This window comes from Erinaceus europaeus, chromosome 6, assembly GCF_950295315.1.
Source record: "Erinaceus europaeus chromosome 6, mEriEur2.1, whole genome shotgun sequence".
NCBI classification, from domain to species: domain Eukaryota; kingdom Metazoa; phylum Chordata; class Mammalia; order Eulipotyphla; family Erinaceidae; genus Erinaceus; species Erinaceus europaeus.
The window spans coordinates 31,190,970-31,208,416 of record NC_080167.1 but is presented as its reverse complement, the minus strand read 5'-3'; the positions used below and the strand labels follow the sequence as shown (position 1 = coordinate 31,208,416).

Below are 17,447 nucleotides of genomic sequence, written 5' to 3'. Positions count from 1 at the left end.
ACTAAGAAGACACTTAATTGGCTCTTTTATGGAAGATAATTTTGTAAGTGAAATGTTATGGAAGAAAGGGGTGCCAGGGCTCAGCTATTCATTCATGGAGGTGTTGAATATCATGTGGTTACCATGTGTATGCTATTATACTAAGAGTTCTGGTGTTAAGAGAGTAAAATATCATCATTCCTTTTTATTAATTTTAATTAATAAATTAAGTTATAAAATGGAAAGACCATAGGACAAGAGGGGCACAATTCCCACAATAAGAGCTCTGTATCCCATCCCCTCCCCTGATAGCTTTTCTATTCTTTAACCCCTTGGGAGTATGGGCCCAGGGTCATTATGGGGTGCAGAAGGTGGAAGGCCTGACTTCTGTAATTGTTTCCCTGCTGAACATAGGCATTGGCAGGTGGATCCATACTCCCAGCCTGTCTCTCTCTTTCCCTGGTGGGGAGGGGTTCTGTGGTAGCGGGGCTCCAGGACACATTGGTGGGGTCGTCTGCCCAGGGAAGTCTGGTTGGCATCGTGTTAACATCTGGAACCTGGTGGCTGAAAAAAAAGTTCACGGATAGAGCAAAAAAAAAATGTTGACTAATCATGAACCTTAAGGTTGGAAAACTTCATATGAGGAGTTGGGGGGTCTCTCTTTTGTAGATTGTTAGTAGTCCTATTTTAGTTATATTCCAAAGAGCACATGGCTATAATAGTTTTTTTTTCCCTGAGCTTGACATCTGATATGCAGAAGGGTCCAAGTTATTGTCTGAGCAGATTATGTCATGGCTGTAAAAAAGGACCAGAAAGCTGGATTAGGGAAGAGAGTAGCTCCCAAATATGGGAAAGGTATATAAATATTGTTGACTATAAACCCCATCAATTTGATCTGATCCTGGGCCAATATTCAGTTTAGGAGCTTATGTGACCTCTGCATCCCTTAGATCTGAGCTTACATTCTGTGGTCATGAGTAGTAATGTTCCAAGCTGCCCCAATATCAGGACCCATCTTCCTCAAGAGTATCATAGAGTATGTTGTCCAGCCTCCCTTCGGGGGGTGGAACATTCTCTACCATTGTTGATCCAAGTTGAGGGCAAGGTCCTATGGGGGCCCACATAGGGATCTATTATGTTGTTCCTGATAGAAATAGAGATGACCGGTAACAATAAGAAGAGGGATTTATTTGAGGTCTAGGCCAATCATGTGTGTTTGGGAATCTCAGGACCCCCTGACTAGGGACCCAGGTGATGGGATGGCCTGATAGTGATTAAAGAGTCATCATTAACCTGCATATCAGATTTCAGGCTCACGGAAAAAAATAAGAAACAAACAACAACAACAACAAAATAGTATAGCCACAGGCCCTTTGAAATAGAACTAAAACAGGCCTACTAGTGATCTACAAAACAGAACCCCCCCCCCCCCCACACACACACATTATGATATTCCAGCCTTTTGGTTCATGATTAGTCAACAATTTGTTTGCCTTTATATGTTAACTCTCTTTTCAGCCACCAAGTTCCAGATGCTACCATGATGCCAACTAGACTTCCCTGGACCGATAATCCCACCAATATGTCCTGGAGCTCTGATTCCCCAGAACCCCACCCCACTAGGGAAAGAGAGAGACAGGCTGGGAGTATGGATCAAACTGTCAATGCCCATGTTCTGCGGGGAAGCAATTACAGAAGCCAGACCTTCCACCTTCTGCATCGCACAATGATCTTGGGTCCATACTCCCAGAGGGTTAAAGAATAGGAAAGCTATCAGGAGAGGGGATGGGATACAGAGTTCTGGTGGTGGGAATTGTGTGGATTTGTACCCCTTCTGTCCTGTGGTTCTGTCAGTGTTCCCTTTTTATAAATAAAATGAAATTTAAAAAAAAAACAATGCAAATCTCACAACAAGAAAACTAAGAAGTTCAATATAATCCTTAATTTTAAAGATAGTGATGTAAAACTTACAAATATTAATTAAATTTAAAGACTTTTAAAATAAAAAATTAAGAATAGGGGGCCAGGTGGTGGTGCACCTGGTTGAGCGCAGTTGTTACAGTGTGCAAAGGACCAAGGTTCCAGCCCCCAGTTCCCACCTGCAGAGGGAAAGCTTTGCCAGTGGTAAAGCAGTGCTTCAGGTGTCTCTGTCTCTCTCCCTCTCTATCGCCCCCTTTCCTCTCAATTTCTGGCAGTCTCTATCCAATAAATAAATAAAGATAACTAAAAAAAAAAGAATTAGGAACGCTATCAAGGGAGGGGATGGGATACAGTGTTCTGGTGGTGGGAACTGTGTGGAGTTGTATCACTATATCCTATGGTTTTGTCATTATTTCCTTTTTATAGATAAATAAAAAAATAATTCATTTGTAAAGCCATCTGGTCCTGGACTTTTGTTGTTGGGACGATTCTTAATAATTGTTTCACTTTGTCTGTGATTGGTGCATTTAGGTTCTGTAATTCTTCCTGGTTCAGTTTTGGAAGGGTATGTTTCTAGGAATTCTTCCATTTCTTCCAGATTCTCTAGATTGGTGGCAATTAAGTGAAATTAAATTATGCTTTCTCAAGAGTGATCTCCAGGGAAAGCAAACGTTCTATCTAGCAGGATTCTACTGAGTATAGAAACAAGAAAGTCTCTATTGGGAAAATTACCCCCTTCATATGTGTTTATAGCTGTGAAAAACTCTATAGCATATGATTTACCTTTTTTGTCTCACCAGGAATCTTACATATTGTCTGCTGAACTTGAAGAAAAATGTGAAGCAATAGGCAAGAAGTTATTGTACTTAGAATATCAACTTCACAGGGCAATCCATACTACTGATGAAGATCTCATGCATATCCTTTTTATTTTGTTGATTAAACATTTGCTCAATCAGTGGTTACTCAATGGTTTCACTCATATTTGGAATACAGATAGAGTAACTGAACTTGCAAACTTGGTAACCAAATTATTTCTAAGACTTTGTGATCAGGGGTGGGGACAGGCTTTTGGTCATGGGTACAGTTGTTATACATTATGTGTGGGCGTGAAACACTGCTCTTGAAATTTTACTGTTTTAAAATCACTAATAATAAGATTTAAAAAATATTGTAAAAATTCACAACTTTTTTTTCTTTTATTTTAGAAAGGATTAATTAACAAAACTATAGGGTAGGAGGGGTACAACTCCGCACAATTCCCACCACCCAATCTCCATATCCCACCCCCTCCCCTGATAGCTTTCCCACTCTCTATCCCTGTGGGCATGGACACAGGGTCATTGTGGGTTGTAGAAGGTGGAAGGTCTCGCTTCTGTAATTGCTTCCTCGCTGAACATGGGCCTTGACTGGTCGGTCCATACACCCAGTCTGCCTCTCTCTTTCCCTAGTAGGGTGCTTCTGGGGAAGCAGAGCTCCAGGACACATTGGTGGGGTCTACAGTCCAGGGAAGTCTGGCCAGCATCCTGATGACAACTGGAACCTAATGACTGAAAAGAGAGCTAACACACAAAGCCAAACAAATTGTTGAGCAATCATGGACCCAAAACTTGGAATAGTGGAGAGGAGGTGTTAGGGGGGTACTCACTGCATACTCTAGTGTACTTCTGCTTTCAGGTATATATTTTGCAGTAGTTTATGGATACATGTGAACATATGCTCTCTCTCACAGAAACTGGTGTATATCTAGGTTATGGGACTTTGTTAGAAAGTGAACCACCTGGGATGGAATTAGAGTATACTATGAAAGGAAAGGTCTCACCCGAGTAATGAAGCTGAAGGGTTGTCATTCCACACATGAAGTCTCTGGACATAGTCTGAAGTGAGGCATGTTGAGGTGGCAATCGTTGTGTTGATTAGGTTGTGATCGGCAGATGCAATAATATTAGATATGGATTGGGAGAGGCATATGGGAAAGTGGGCCCTATCCAAGGGTTCCAGGACTGGGGGAAGTAGAGGCTCTATAGTGGAGATGTGAGCTTCCTGCTATTTTAGGGTTCAAAAAGACAATTGATAGTTAATGTTATCATCACATTATTTGGTAATTGGGTAACTTTGAAAAGTCCTTTTGTTAGGATTTGCTATACAGTACACAGTATCTTGTATATAGCTGTGCTATTGGTTGCTTCTGATCTACTTGGTCTAGGCTTTTGAGAGAGTCTGCATATCAATTACACAGCCTATATATTAAAAAGATTCAGTCTGTGTTTTAAAAAACTTGGAGACATACAATTAATTTTCCCCCTCTCATATTAATTAACTAGTGATTTATATGACTACATTTTACTAGGAGTGTACATAAACACCATTCCCACCACCAAAAGGCTGTGACCCATCCCTCCCACCCACTCCCACCCCCCTCTGGCCCAAGAAGCTGCATGTCTACCCCTCACCACAGGGTTTTTACTTTGGTGCCCTACTTACAATTTGGTCAGGTCCTGCTTTTAGTTTCCCTTTCAGGTCTTCTTAGTCAACTTCTGTTGATGAGTGGGATCATCCCATACTCATCTTTATCTTTCTGACTTAGTTCACTTAACATAATTCCTTCTAGCTCTGTCCAAGTTGGGTCAGAGAAGGTGGGTTCATTGTTCTTGATAGCTGCATAGTATTCCATTGTGTATTTTTACCACAGCTTTCTCAGCCACTCATCTGTTGTTGGGCACCTGGGTTGCTTCCAGGCTTTAGCTATTATGAATTGTGCTGCTATGAACATAGGAGTACACACCTCTTTTTGGTTGGGTGTTATGGAGTCCTTGGGGTATAACCCCAGGAGAGGAATTACTGGATCATATGGAAAGTCCATGTCTAGCCTTCTGAGAGTTTTCCAGACTGCTCTCCACAGAGGCTGTACCAATTTACATTCCGACCAGCAATGTAAAAGGGTTCCTCTGTCCCCACAACCTCTCCAGCATTTGTTGCTGCTGTCCTTTTTGATGTATGCCATTCTTAAAGGAGTGAGGTGGTATCTTAGTGTTGTCTTTTTTGCATTTCTCTGACAATCCGTGATCTAGAGGAGTTTTTCATATGTTTGTTAACCTTTCGGATCTCCTCTGAGGTGAATGTTTTGTTCATATCCTCTGCCCATTTTTTGATGGGGTCATTTGCTTTTTTGGTGCTAAGTTTGCTGAGTTCTTTATATATTTTGGTGATTAGTTTCTTGTCTGATGTATGGCATGTGAAAATCTTCTCCCATTCTGTGATGGGTCTCTCTGTTTGTTTAATAGTTTCTTTTGCTGTGCAGAACCTTTTCAATTTGATGTAGTCCCATTGGTTTGTTTCTGCTTTAGTCTTCCTTGCAATTGGGTTTGATTCATCAAAGATGTCCTTGAGGTGTAGGTGGGAAACTGTTTTACCAATGTTTTCCTCTAAGTATTTGATTGTTTCTGGTCTGACATCCAGGTTTTTGATCCATTTGGAGTTGATTTTTGTTTCTGGTGAGATAAAATAGTTCAATTTCATTCTTCTGCATGTTAAAACCCAGTTTTCCCAGCACCATTTATTGAAGAGAGCTTCCTTTTCCCATTTAATCCTTTGGTCCCCCTTATCAAAGATTAGATGTCCATAGGTGTGGCACAACTTTTGTTTTATATACATTACATAGAAGCAACTCTTACCGCAAATCTCTGCTCTTTCTCAGTATTTAATGTTATCTCTTAGTACTTGGTTAACTAATTCAGCATTTTTATTGTTAAAACTGACTGCTAAAAGTTAGTCACAAAATTCAGACATATATACAATAATGCTAAAGAAAAACACAGTTTACAGTTTGTGTGACCTTGGTGTGGATCTCTGACACTTATAGATCTAATTGTCTCATTTTTGTAGGGACTTTTTTTTAATACCAACTAACTCAAAACAATCTTCATCTTCTCTATAATTTATCTTTTAGAATTTTATAACATTGGTTTACAGTGTTATAACAGCCATACACTCTGAGTCAATTTGGTTATTTTTTTTTGCAAGTTTGCTTTAGGATGAATGTAAATACATGTAAACACAGCTTTATTTATTTTACTTAGCATGGTGGATTAGTTCTGATTCTATCTGCCTCCCCCCAAAAAAACATAATGTCATCTTTTAAATGGCTTCATAGTATATTCCACTGAATATTGATAACACAACTTTTTATCCAGTTAATATGGTGATGGCAATTTATGTCAGTTCTATATTTTATCTACTGTACATAGTATTGGTATAAACATAGGGGATCTAATATCTTTCTGACTTAGCATATCTTTGTTCTTTTGCTATATGCTCAGGAGCTTTTATCATATAATTCTCTCATGTAACAGACTAGAGGGCTTAACAATGTACAAAATATTAAATCAATTAATTTTGTACAAGGTTCCATACACTTATGTTATTTTTACATTAAAACTAATTGTCGGTGAGCAAGTTGGCACAGAAAATACTGACTTAGATAGACTTCTGTATTAAGTGCTGTACCACAAGTCTTTCTATGGATATATCAGTGAATCACTGGTTAGTTTTTTTTTTTTTAAGGCAGATAATGGATATATGTGGATACATAGATCTTGAACCCATTTTTTATCTTTATACTTTAATTACAGATTGACACTTATCCAAATAAAAATATTTATTGGAAGACTGCAAGGTAGCTCAAATGGTAGGGCACATACCTTCTATGCATGAGGCCCTATGTCAGTGTTAGAGTCCAACACCACATCAGAGCACTGTAGATGGCATAGTAGTAGGATGATATCTCTTTCGTATTCCCTTTGACCTCTCTCAAAACAATTAATAAAAAAAGATTGCTGAGGAAGGCTATGCAGTAGTGGTATTGCATGTGTGTGAAGTTCTGAATTTAAGCACACACACACACACACACACACACACACACACACCCCTCTAGTCTTCTATTCAGTAGTATGACTTTTAAATGAATTTATGTGAAATACAATTATTTTGCTCTTTGCTTATTATTGCCTTATTTTTAAGAATCCCCATTGCATCATACTATGTTCTGAATGTGTGCATGGGACTGCATGTGTGGGACAAGGCAGTGGCACAACTGAGAAAGGACACATGGTACTATGCACAATGACCCAAGTTCAACACAGCTCACACCTGCATATGTCTGTCTTTCTCTCTCCCTCTCTATCTTTTCTTCCCCTCTCAATTTATCTCTGTCTTATTCAATAAAAAATTGGGGGAGGAGGGAGTGGGGGTAAAAACGAATGTCAGTGGGTTCATAGTGCTGGCACAGAGTCCCAACAATAACCCTGAAGGCAAAAACAAATAACAATAAAAAAGAGATTATATGTGTGTGTGTGTGTGTGTGTGTGTGTGTAAATGTAATTTGAGCAATTAACTACAATCTTCAAATGCTCACAGACTGATTTATTCACAAGTTTCCATGTGCACAATGTAATGATAGGTTAACTGTTAATGTTCCTTTTCTTTCTTTTTTAAAAAAATATTTTATTTATTTATTAATGAGAAAGATAGGAGGCAAGAGAGAAAGAACCACACATCACTCTGGTATATGTGCTGCCGGGGATTGAACTAGGGACCAAATGCTTGAGAGTTCAATGTTACTGTACCACCTCCTGGACCACAATGGTACTTTTCTTATATAATCTTAAATATTTGAGTTTGATTATTAAAGTTAGCAGGAAACTTCAGCATAATCAGTGATTATTTTCACATTCTATTTTTTCATAGTTTCTTGCCTCTTACAAAACTAGTACTGAAGCTATTATTAGAAAGTTGGCTAAAGAAACAGAAGAACTTTTGTTTTGCATGTTGGCTTATTTGATGCTTGTGGTTCACACAGAATTGAGTACTACTAAAGGATTTGACCACCAGAAAATGGGCAAGAGACTATGTCTGTGGGCACTTGGTGATAGTATGGTGCATAGAATCTCTGGGTATGGGGGATCCTGATCCTTGGTCCAGGAAGGTGGCCTAACATGTGGTCTATCCTTGAGTATGTGTTGTGTGGATTTCAGAAGATTGTATATTCCAGTTTCCTCTAGAATGTTTCCTTCGCATTCCTCTCTTTATTCCTCTGGCAGCCCAATTATATGAATGTTACTTCTTTTGAGATCATCCCATATGTCTCTGTTGTTGTTTTCACTGTCTTTCAATCTTTTTTTTGAGCTCTTTTACCTCTTTATTAGTTTTCTCTAGCTCATCCTCTGTCTGACTAATTCTGTTTTCTGCTTCTGTTAGTCTGCTTTCCCTTCCCTCAGCTTCTTTCCTCAGTTCATCTATTTCAGCTTTCAGTTCTCTAATTGCCTCAAGATAATCAATATTTTTCTTGAGGGTCTCAACTCTTGTTTCCCTAATACTGCCATTCCTTTCCTCCAAAGTTGTCCTCATTTATGTGATTATTAAGTTTATTATTGCTTGTATACTTTTCTTATCTATGGTTACTTCTGGCTTATTTTTAGTTTATTCTGTGTTCTTGTCTTCATTCATTTTAGTAGCAGTTTTATTTGCTCTTGATCTACTCATTTTTTGATTAATGTGTTTCTTATTTTTATGTTCTGTTGTTACTCAGTTGTTGTTTTTTGAGTACAAGCAACACTATACTAAATACCTTTATGAAAAATGCAATCACCAACCTCAGGAATATCAATAGCAACTGAAGCAAGGATTGTAGCAGTTTAACCACTACCAGTTAGCCAAACAATGTCTCCAGCCCGTGAAAAAATAGCAACCAAGTCCAAGTGAAGAAGAAAGAGAATGGAAAGAAGGGATAGCAAGAATAGAGAATTATGCAAATCTACTATCCACTGTATATTCTGGGGGTAGCAAGAGGAGAGAGGGAAGTAGAGCAGAGATACACACATAGAGAGTCCACCCTGAGTCAGATTTCTTCCCCCAAATAATTTACAAATGAATATCAGTGAATTCAGAAAGCCGAAGAAGGAGTAAGACAGGAAGACAAGAAAAATAAAGAAGAAAAACTAGAGAGAGAAAAGAAAAACGATAAGCAAAAGAGCTGTAATAAAAGAGCAGTGAAAGGAAAATTTTTAATTAATTAATTTTTATTTTATTTTATTTTTTAATTAGCTAGGAGGAGGGAGAAGGGGAGAGTGGGTAGAGGAGGTAGGAGTAGTTAAACAAGTTCCTCTAGTGGATAAGACGCCCAATCCCCTATCATTGGAAAATACACTAAGAGTTAATTCTGGTCAACCTAAAGGAGGGGGGAAAGACATACACCTTTATATAATATTAATAATAAAATAGAGCAGGGTAAACACCTGTCTCAGATTGCCTCAAGCAGCTTGAGCAGAGGCAGCTGACTGTTAAGAAAGTAAAACAAACAAACAAAAACAAAAACCAACACACACACACACACAACAAAACAAAACAAAACAAAAAAACCTAAGGATAGTCTTTCCCTTTTGTAGATCCAATTGGCACTTTGAAAGAAAGAAAAAGGGCCAAGGGTTTCAGAAAGGAATAGGATTGGAATGGAACCCGGGTTGGGCCAGGAATCTTGGTAAAAAAAGAAGCTTAGCAGGGGAGCCTGCTAGGAGCAGCTCTCTGGCATCCAGGGTCTAGTTATGGGGTGGTGGAGGAGCAGGGGTGCGTTTTGGGAATAATGAAAAAATTTTTTTTTCCTTTCTTTATTCCTCTATATTCTAACCCAAACTGGGCTATATTCACCCTCTTGGTGTCACAGCTAGGACCCCAACTTCACTGTCCTGCTGAAGGCAAAAAATCCTACCGTTTCCAGCATTTGTTGTTGTTACTCAGAACAGTTGCTACTTCTCAGTCACCATCTTGGCTCTGCCTCTGATTCAACTACTTTATAATAAATACTTGAAGTGATTGATCAGAAACCACACATTGGCTTACATCAAATTTTACTTAACTCTAATAAATCTTCCAGAGATAGATAACAATGATTATTTCTCTTTTTTTGCAATGATTATTTCTATTTGATAATTGAGATAACTGAGAAACCAAGGCTCATAAATTCTGTAACTGGCTCAAATTCAGAATCTTTTTTGTCACAAGCCCCATAGGGCTACTTGGCTCATTAGGAGGCAGGTGTGCCTACAAATAAAAGGATGACCTATTCTGGGGAATATATAAATTTGAATTTTAAGATGTAATGTAAGTGTTTTCTTAAAATTATATGTGTTAATAACTTTGATGAATTTCTCTAAGCTAAAAGGAGACATATAGGGAACATGCCACCTAGGATTAACCTAATTTAGGAGTTATGTTTAACCTCTTCCTGCACTATAGCATGAATTCTTTTTTCAATTTTTATTTAATTTTAATTTTAATTTTTTATATTTATTTATTCCCTTTTGCTGTCCTTGTTTTATTGTTGTAGTTATTATTGATGTCATTGTTGTTGGATAGCACAGAGAGAAATGGAGAGAGGACAGAGAGGGGGAGAGAAAGAAAAGACACCTGCAGACCTGCTTCACTGCCTGTGAAGTGACTCCCCTGCAGGTGGGGAACTGGGGGATGGAACCGGGATCCTTACATGGGTCCTTGCACTTTGCTCCACCTGCGCTTAACCCTCTGCACTACCACCTGTCTCCCTTTAACTTTTATTTTTAATTTTTTATTATCTTTGTTTATTGGATAGAGACAACCAGAAGTCGAACAGGAAGGGGAAGAATGGGAGGAAGACAGAGTTGCTTCACCACTGCAAAGCTTTCTCCTGCAGGTGGGGACCAGGGGCTCAGACCTGAGTCCTTGCATATTGTAACATGTGTGCACAACCAAGTGTGCCACCACCTGGTCCCTAGAATGAGCTCTATCCAGAATTTTTTCCAATATCCACACTTTGTTCTGTGTCATTGCTTGAAAGTAAATAAGCATAAGATATCTTTGACTTCATATAGAGCAGTCATAATACTTGGATGAAATTGGTGCCCTAAAACAGAAAGTTATGTTTGCGAGTCTCTGTAGAGGTTCCTTGCACAAACCAAAGTCCTTGTTCTAATTACAATTTATCTAGCAATTCAAACAGGCTGTTGGAATCCCATTCTTGATCAAAGACACAAAGCTGGATGCAGTTGAGAAAAATATCTTGTTGTCAGCAAAATGAAAGAATTAAATAGTGGATATTTTTTAGTTCCATTAAGTACTCTGCACATCAGATGTCTATGTCTAGAAGGTCAGTCTTGAATGCTAACTCTTAATTTGGAAGGCACTGAACTTATATATAAACCATGTGTATGATATAGCAATATTAGTGTGGCATAAATAGGCAGAATGGCCAGTGATCAGCACTGGGTTTAGTTTCTATGCAAATCCTGGCTTAATTGGGGGAGGGGAGCTATAGGCAGCCTTCTGGGCAATTCCTGCCTTGACTAAGGAGACACTGAATTGACAGATCTGAAGGGTGAGAATGGATGGGTTTGGGTCATGTCTTTTCATCATTCTGACAGGTTCAGTAAATTGCATATGTCATGACCAAATAACAACACAAAGTTGTCAACTATGGCAGGGGTGAGTGTCTGAAAAGTGTCTGCACCATTAACTGAAAGAGCTGGCATCAGAGAGGTGACTTATGCCTGGTGTCTGAAGAGAGAACAGGAAGTGTGACTCCACTGCTAGTTAAACTGGAATTTCCACCAACATCAGTCTGAATCACCAATACAATTTCACAGTCATTTTGTATCCTTATTAACAGTTATATTCTGGAAAACATTTTGAGTGTATCTAATGATACTTACCAATTCAAAGTACTTCAATTATTAAAAAGCATATTGGTTAGATTTTTAAGAAGTTTTTACTTATTTATTTGATGAGAGACAAATAATATATGTATACATATATACAGAATATATATCCAAGTGTCTGAGATTCAACATATGGCCTCATACATGCAAGGGATGTCATGTTCTTCTCTTGAGTAACTTCTCCAATCTCAAGGTTAATTTCTAAATCAGACATTTTTCATTTTACTTTTATTCAGTTTCTGTGAAACACTTGCAAAGAAAAAGAAGCACACCTAAGGTTTAGGTACTTCTAACATATTCCAAAGCCACCCTGGAAGTTCTACTTGTCTCTTAGTCATAAATGAGATGGGAACAGATTGATCATATTTGCAGTTCTATGTACACCCATGTCCAGGGAAACTCTTATAGAATTTCTATTCTCTCTGCTTATTTGGAATGCATGCTGCCTAATTGATTAGTTTTAGTGGTGCTTGGTGTCATGCAAATATTCTAAATATATCCAGGCACATGCACAAATATCACATCTTCTTAAGAACATTTTAGGTTCAATTTTTAAATTAGTAGCTTAAGCAAAGGTAATAGGAGTTTTTGGAAAACTGCTTTGCTCCACAGAAATATTTTCTACACCTGATATTGGGCTATTGGAAGGGGGACCATGAGACTCACAGAGCTTCACTGATGTATTTTTAGATTAGAAAACTGGAAGCCTCTGATGTTTCTATGTAAAGCATTTTGTATACTGAAATGGAGTGGTTATGGTGCCCACAAATTTTCCTTTGGCTCTCACCCACAATTCAGGGTTAGAGAGGAAAAGTTGAGGGACCAAAGTGGGGGAGAAGAGGCTTATCAAAGGGTGTATACACTGGCCTGTTCCACTGCTGGTGTAGTGCAATGTGGTACTTGCACTAAGTAGAAAACTAAAAGGGTGTCTCTACATCTACTGAATCCATTGAAGCTGGGTGTGTGGAGGAGCAAGTCTTTCTCCTCAGATCTTGTGGAGTTGTGTTCCTAATTTTTGAATTTTCTATGAAAATAAATTAATTTATTTTCTTTTCATGTCAGAGAACTGGTGGTGGGAATTGTGTGGAGTTGTACCCCTCTTATCCTATGATTTAGTTAATATTTCCTTTTTATAAATAAAAAATTTAAAAAATGAAAATAAATTAATTTCTTGGTACTATAGGTGATAGTTTATGCAAAAGAATCATTACTGATATGAAATTTTTAGTAAATGAACAACAGCTTCCTCAAAATGCACTATTATTTATTTTTGAAACAATTTAGGTAAGATGAAGTAAAGCCCTGATTTTGACTTAGCTAATAAAATGAACACTTTAAAACCACAAAGGTAATAAAAACTCAAATAATTTTGTATAAATCTAAGAGAAATACCCTTTAAAAGAATTCAAGCATCTTTGAAAATGGCGACATTGTGTGACAATGTTGCCTTATCACTATATTCCAGAGTGTTATCTGTGAAATATGTGTGGCTGTTTTAATCCCTTCATGAATTACAAACACAATTTGTAAAATTTTCTATCAGAAAGATGTGCACTTACATGAAGTCTAGTCTATGGTGGTAAGAAATGGTCTTAAGTTCCAATGATGTTTTAAAGATCTTGTTATGTTCATCCTTATGACACCAATACAATTAATTTCCTCAAGTATTATAGATATATGGCTATGTTTCTGTAATATAGGAATTTTTTACTTTGCTAGAGAAATTTATGTGACAAAAGCATATAAAAATAGATCAGCCTTATGGTCTGGGAGGTGGCACAGTGGCTAAAGCACTATACTCTCAAGCATGAGGTCCTGAGTTCAATCCCCAGCCGCACATGTACCAGAGTGATGTCTGGTTCTTTCCCCCTCTCTCTCTTATCTTTCTAATTAATAAAATAAATAAAATCTTATTAAAATATATCAGCCTTTTTGACACATATTCTTGTATAGTACCTAGTCATAATGAGCATCTCTAGTATATATGCTTAAAATTCCAAGGCAGGAGATTTACTTAATTTACTCAGACTCTTGACACAAATCAACTTCAAATGTGAAAATCTTACTCTTGTCCTATTGTATTAGGTAGGAGCCCTAAGATTTTGGTTATAGGTGGGGGAGACAGCATAGTAGTTCTGCAGAAAAACAACAAAATGAATTGTCTATTTTTTTGGTTTATTTCTCAGAAAAAGATAAATCTATGAGAAAAACCAACCCCAGTTCCTATAACACATTCTAGATAGATGCTCACTTGAATCCAGCTCACTCACTAGTACTTAAGCTAAGAAATTTGGGGGGCAGTAAATTTAGTTCACTTCTGTACTCCTTTGTCCAAAATACCTCTTAAACACAATAGAATCTCAGGAAAAATTTGAACATTTGAGAGGCTGCAGAAAATAATGTGTGTCTCTATACTTTCATTTTCCCAAATGCTAGTGAACTATGTCAAGTTCTTTATTTTATAAACACATTGACTTAAATACTAAAACATGCATGCCCACTTTGAATATTACAGAATTAAGGAAAAATTTCATACTTCATTCACTATACCCAAACCTAAAAGTGTACCAATTTCTTCCTGAGATACTTTTCTAGCTAGAAGTAGCTCATTTATTAGTTCTTGTTTTTGCAAAGTAAGTATCATTCCATCCATATTCTTCGGCAATTGCTTTGCTTCCACTTCACTCTTCCATCTTAGTATATTCAAAATGTGCTGGAATTCAGATGTAGTAAGGAATTATACACATAGGTTTTTAGAGAAATGTTTTGTAGAAAAAACAGCCATGATTTTAATTATTATGACTGTTACACTATCAAACCATTAAATAAATATTCCTCAATTTCTGCTATATAGACCTACTTAGAAATTGGGGAATTTATAGCACTTGCTGTATCAGTGTATAAAACTTAAATCACATGGTACCTCACAGAAGTCATCTACACTCATAAGAAAAAAAATATTTTAACTCTAGTGTGCAAAAAAGTTATGTGGATCTGCATTTAAACAATAAGATGATGCATGTGTCAGGGTGGTGGTGCACCTGGTTGAGCACACATTACAATGCACAAGGACCCAGGTTTGAGCACCCAGTTTCCACCTTCAGTGGGATTGCTTTGTGAGTGCTGAAGCAGTGTTGCAGGTGTCTCTCTGTCTCTCTATCATTCCTCCCCTCTCAATTTTAGCTATCTCTATCCAATAAATAAATAAAGATAATAAAAAATTTGAGAAGAATTAAAACTTTAAGTGATTTTCCAGTTTTCTACAGCTGGCAAGCATTATTATCAAATCCGTATCACCTGACTGGTCTGCATGCTGTGGCGATTGCTGTGTGTGAGAGGCTAATATGTATAACTTGATCATTTTCTTTTGTTGCTTCTCTCATTATTGAAAAAAAATCAGTGTGTTCTGTCAGTGTAAGACTATTTTCTTTTTTCATTAGTAATTTAATATCGATTTACAAAATTACAATATAACACTGTTCCCACTACCAGAGTTCTGTATCCCCATTTCCTTTAGTGTAAGCTCTAGCAATTCTCTTAAGACTATTTTCTAGTTCTTTAAGATAAATATCATTTTAGCTTAGTTTCTCTAAAGTGATTTGTTTTTATATACCATTGTTTATTTTTACCAAATCACTCATCAGCTCTAGCATAGGGCAGGGTTAGGTGATAGAACATGGGTGCCCACTTACACTTGGACACACACGCATATACATATATGCACCAAAAAAGTAATTGTCATTATTTAGTGTATTATAAATACGAATGTATAGTTCCAAATTGCATATTAAAGGCTACTAAATCTCAGGATATTGTCAAGATATAAAAATTATAGTATACACGTGATTAAATTTCAACTTGGTATTCAGTCTGGGACCACTTATGCTTTTGCTTCTATAAAATCACATGTGTTTTTGTTAAAGATTAATAGGGCTATCCAGAGAAATAAGGGGAAATTAGGCCTCCAGAAAAAGGGGAGGGGGTAACAAATACTGGGTTCTTTCTTCCCTTGTTCTCTCTCAGCTTTACCCTCATTCTCCTCAAATTCAAGTGTAAGAAATGAACGTTCATAGGAAATATATGTAAATTACACAAATGATGAAGTCTGATAAAGCTTCAAGAGGATGAAAAGCTGCCAAAAGCTTTTCAGGGTGGTTCAGCATTTTTTCCTTAAGAGAGATTCATTTGCATAATTTCCAGGATCCTCTGGAGTTCCTTATTTAAAAAAGAAAGAGAAAGCTTTCTACAGTCAGTACTTAAGGGTGTCTTTTTCTCTTGACATTGAGTTGACATTGTTCTTAAATAAAACAGCACTGTAGCATAGATACATGAGTACATGAGCACTCTTTCCAAAGCTTTATCTTTTCATTATGCCTGATATCCTAATATTTAGGTGGTCTAACCTTGTATGACGATTTAGTGGTATTTAAATTGTATCGACATATTTCTGTTTGTCCCTTTTGATCTTGTTGGGTGAAATTGAATTGGTTTGTTAAATTTAAAGAACTTAATATATTTCTCATCTTTTAATTATCTAAGTTATTCTGACTACAGGTATATTGGAAAGAAAAAAGACAGTGATAATGGCAAGACAGAAAAATCACTCTTGGTTCAATGTTGGCAAGCTTAAATACCCAAAAGAGAGTTCATTTCTCAAGGAAAATTTAACATTTTTTATTCAATTTAATTATGTGTTAATTTTTCTCTGATTGCTTTCTCAGTGACAGCTTTATCGAATAAGAAACCAAAATTCTAACAGTTAAAAAAATAAGTGAAGAAGATAGCCAGGCAAATTTCCAGCACTACATCAAATCCTGAATAACATAGTTGTTTATTTTACCCAGTATATTATTGTATTACCCAATAATATAATAACACTTCACAGCATATTAGAACCTACAGGGGGTCAGAAGTCATTGTTTCATGAGAAAACAGAAGATTTTGCACAACATGGCAAGGCTGGCTGATGGCCAGTAGGAACCATAACCTGTGGCTCTGGTTCTCTGGAGGTCTCATATTCTAGGTTTCTTCAAGAGGCTCTGTTTTCTAGATTTCTACCTTTTCCCCTTTCAGAGTGATTAGATGTAATAGTTGCCATACCACAGACATACTGCTGTTTATTTTTCAGAAATTACAGTTGCAGTGACCATATATCATGAAGCCTACCAGTTAGCCATTTGCCTCTGTATGAGCTGACTCTTCATTTCCTTTTTTGAATCCTTACTTGTGTTGGTTAATAACCTCAGGTCTCATAGAGATTGCAATCACTCTTAAAAGAAATGCAAAGTGTGTATTAGTATTTAATTCCTACAATTCAGAGGAACTTGAAACATCAATTAGGTGGCAGTGCCCATCTGCTTCCAGCAGGCTGCTTATTAGCTCCCTGGGAGGTTGCAGAAGGCTGCCCATCACCTTCACATGTGTTCCTTGACAGTGTGTGCACAGTATCTCAAGAGGGAACTCCAGATGGTGAAGGAAACTCTGTATATCATGATCCTGCAGCTACAACCAGAGGAGGAAGTGGGGGAGAAAGAGAGAGGTCACAGCTTTGTATGTGACAGCTGGTGTACAGGAAGCACTGGCCTGAGGCATACGAACATGAGTGAAGGAGGGTGGAGAATGAATGCCAACATCATCAGTGTGGCTATCCAGCAAAGGTAGCTCTCAAGTCTCTGTATAGCCACTGTGCCTGATCAACTACAAGACATGAAGATGCAGACCCCGGGGCTTCCTGAAGTAAGGGGTTTATATGAAAGCTCCTGAAGCCAGAATGTAGAGTCTGCAATTTGGAGTGGAGGTGCAAGA

At 37.4% G+C, this 17,447-nt stretch overlaps 1 protein-coding gene across 1 annotated transcript in view; it reads left to right on the top strand.

Moving 5' to 3' along the window:
- The window catches only part of DISC1 (DISC1 scaffold protein), a 457,161-nt gene extending 439,932 nt beyond the window's left edge, over positions 1-17,229 (top strand). The window contains 3 exon segments of the mRNA XM_060192533.1: positions 2,700-2,817; positions 17,086-17,174; positions 17,176-17,229. Coding sequence (XP_060048516.1) covers positions 2,700-2,817; positions 17,086-17,174; positions 17,176-17,229 — 261 coding nt within the window.
- The last annotated feature ends 218 nt before the right edge of the window (positions 17,230-17,447 follow it).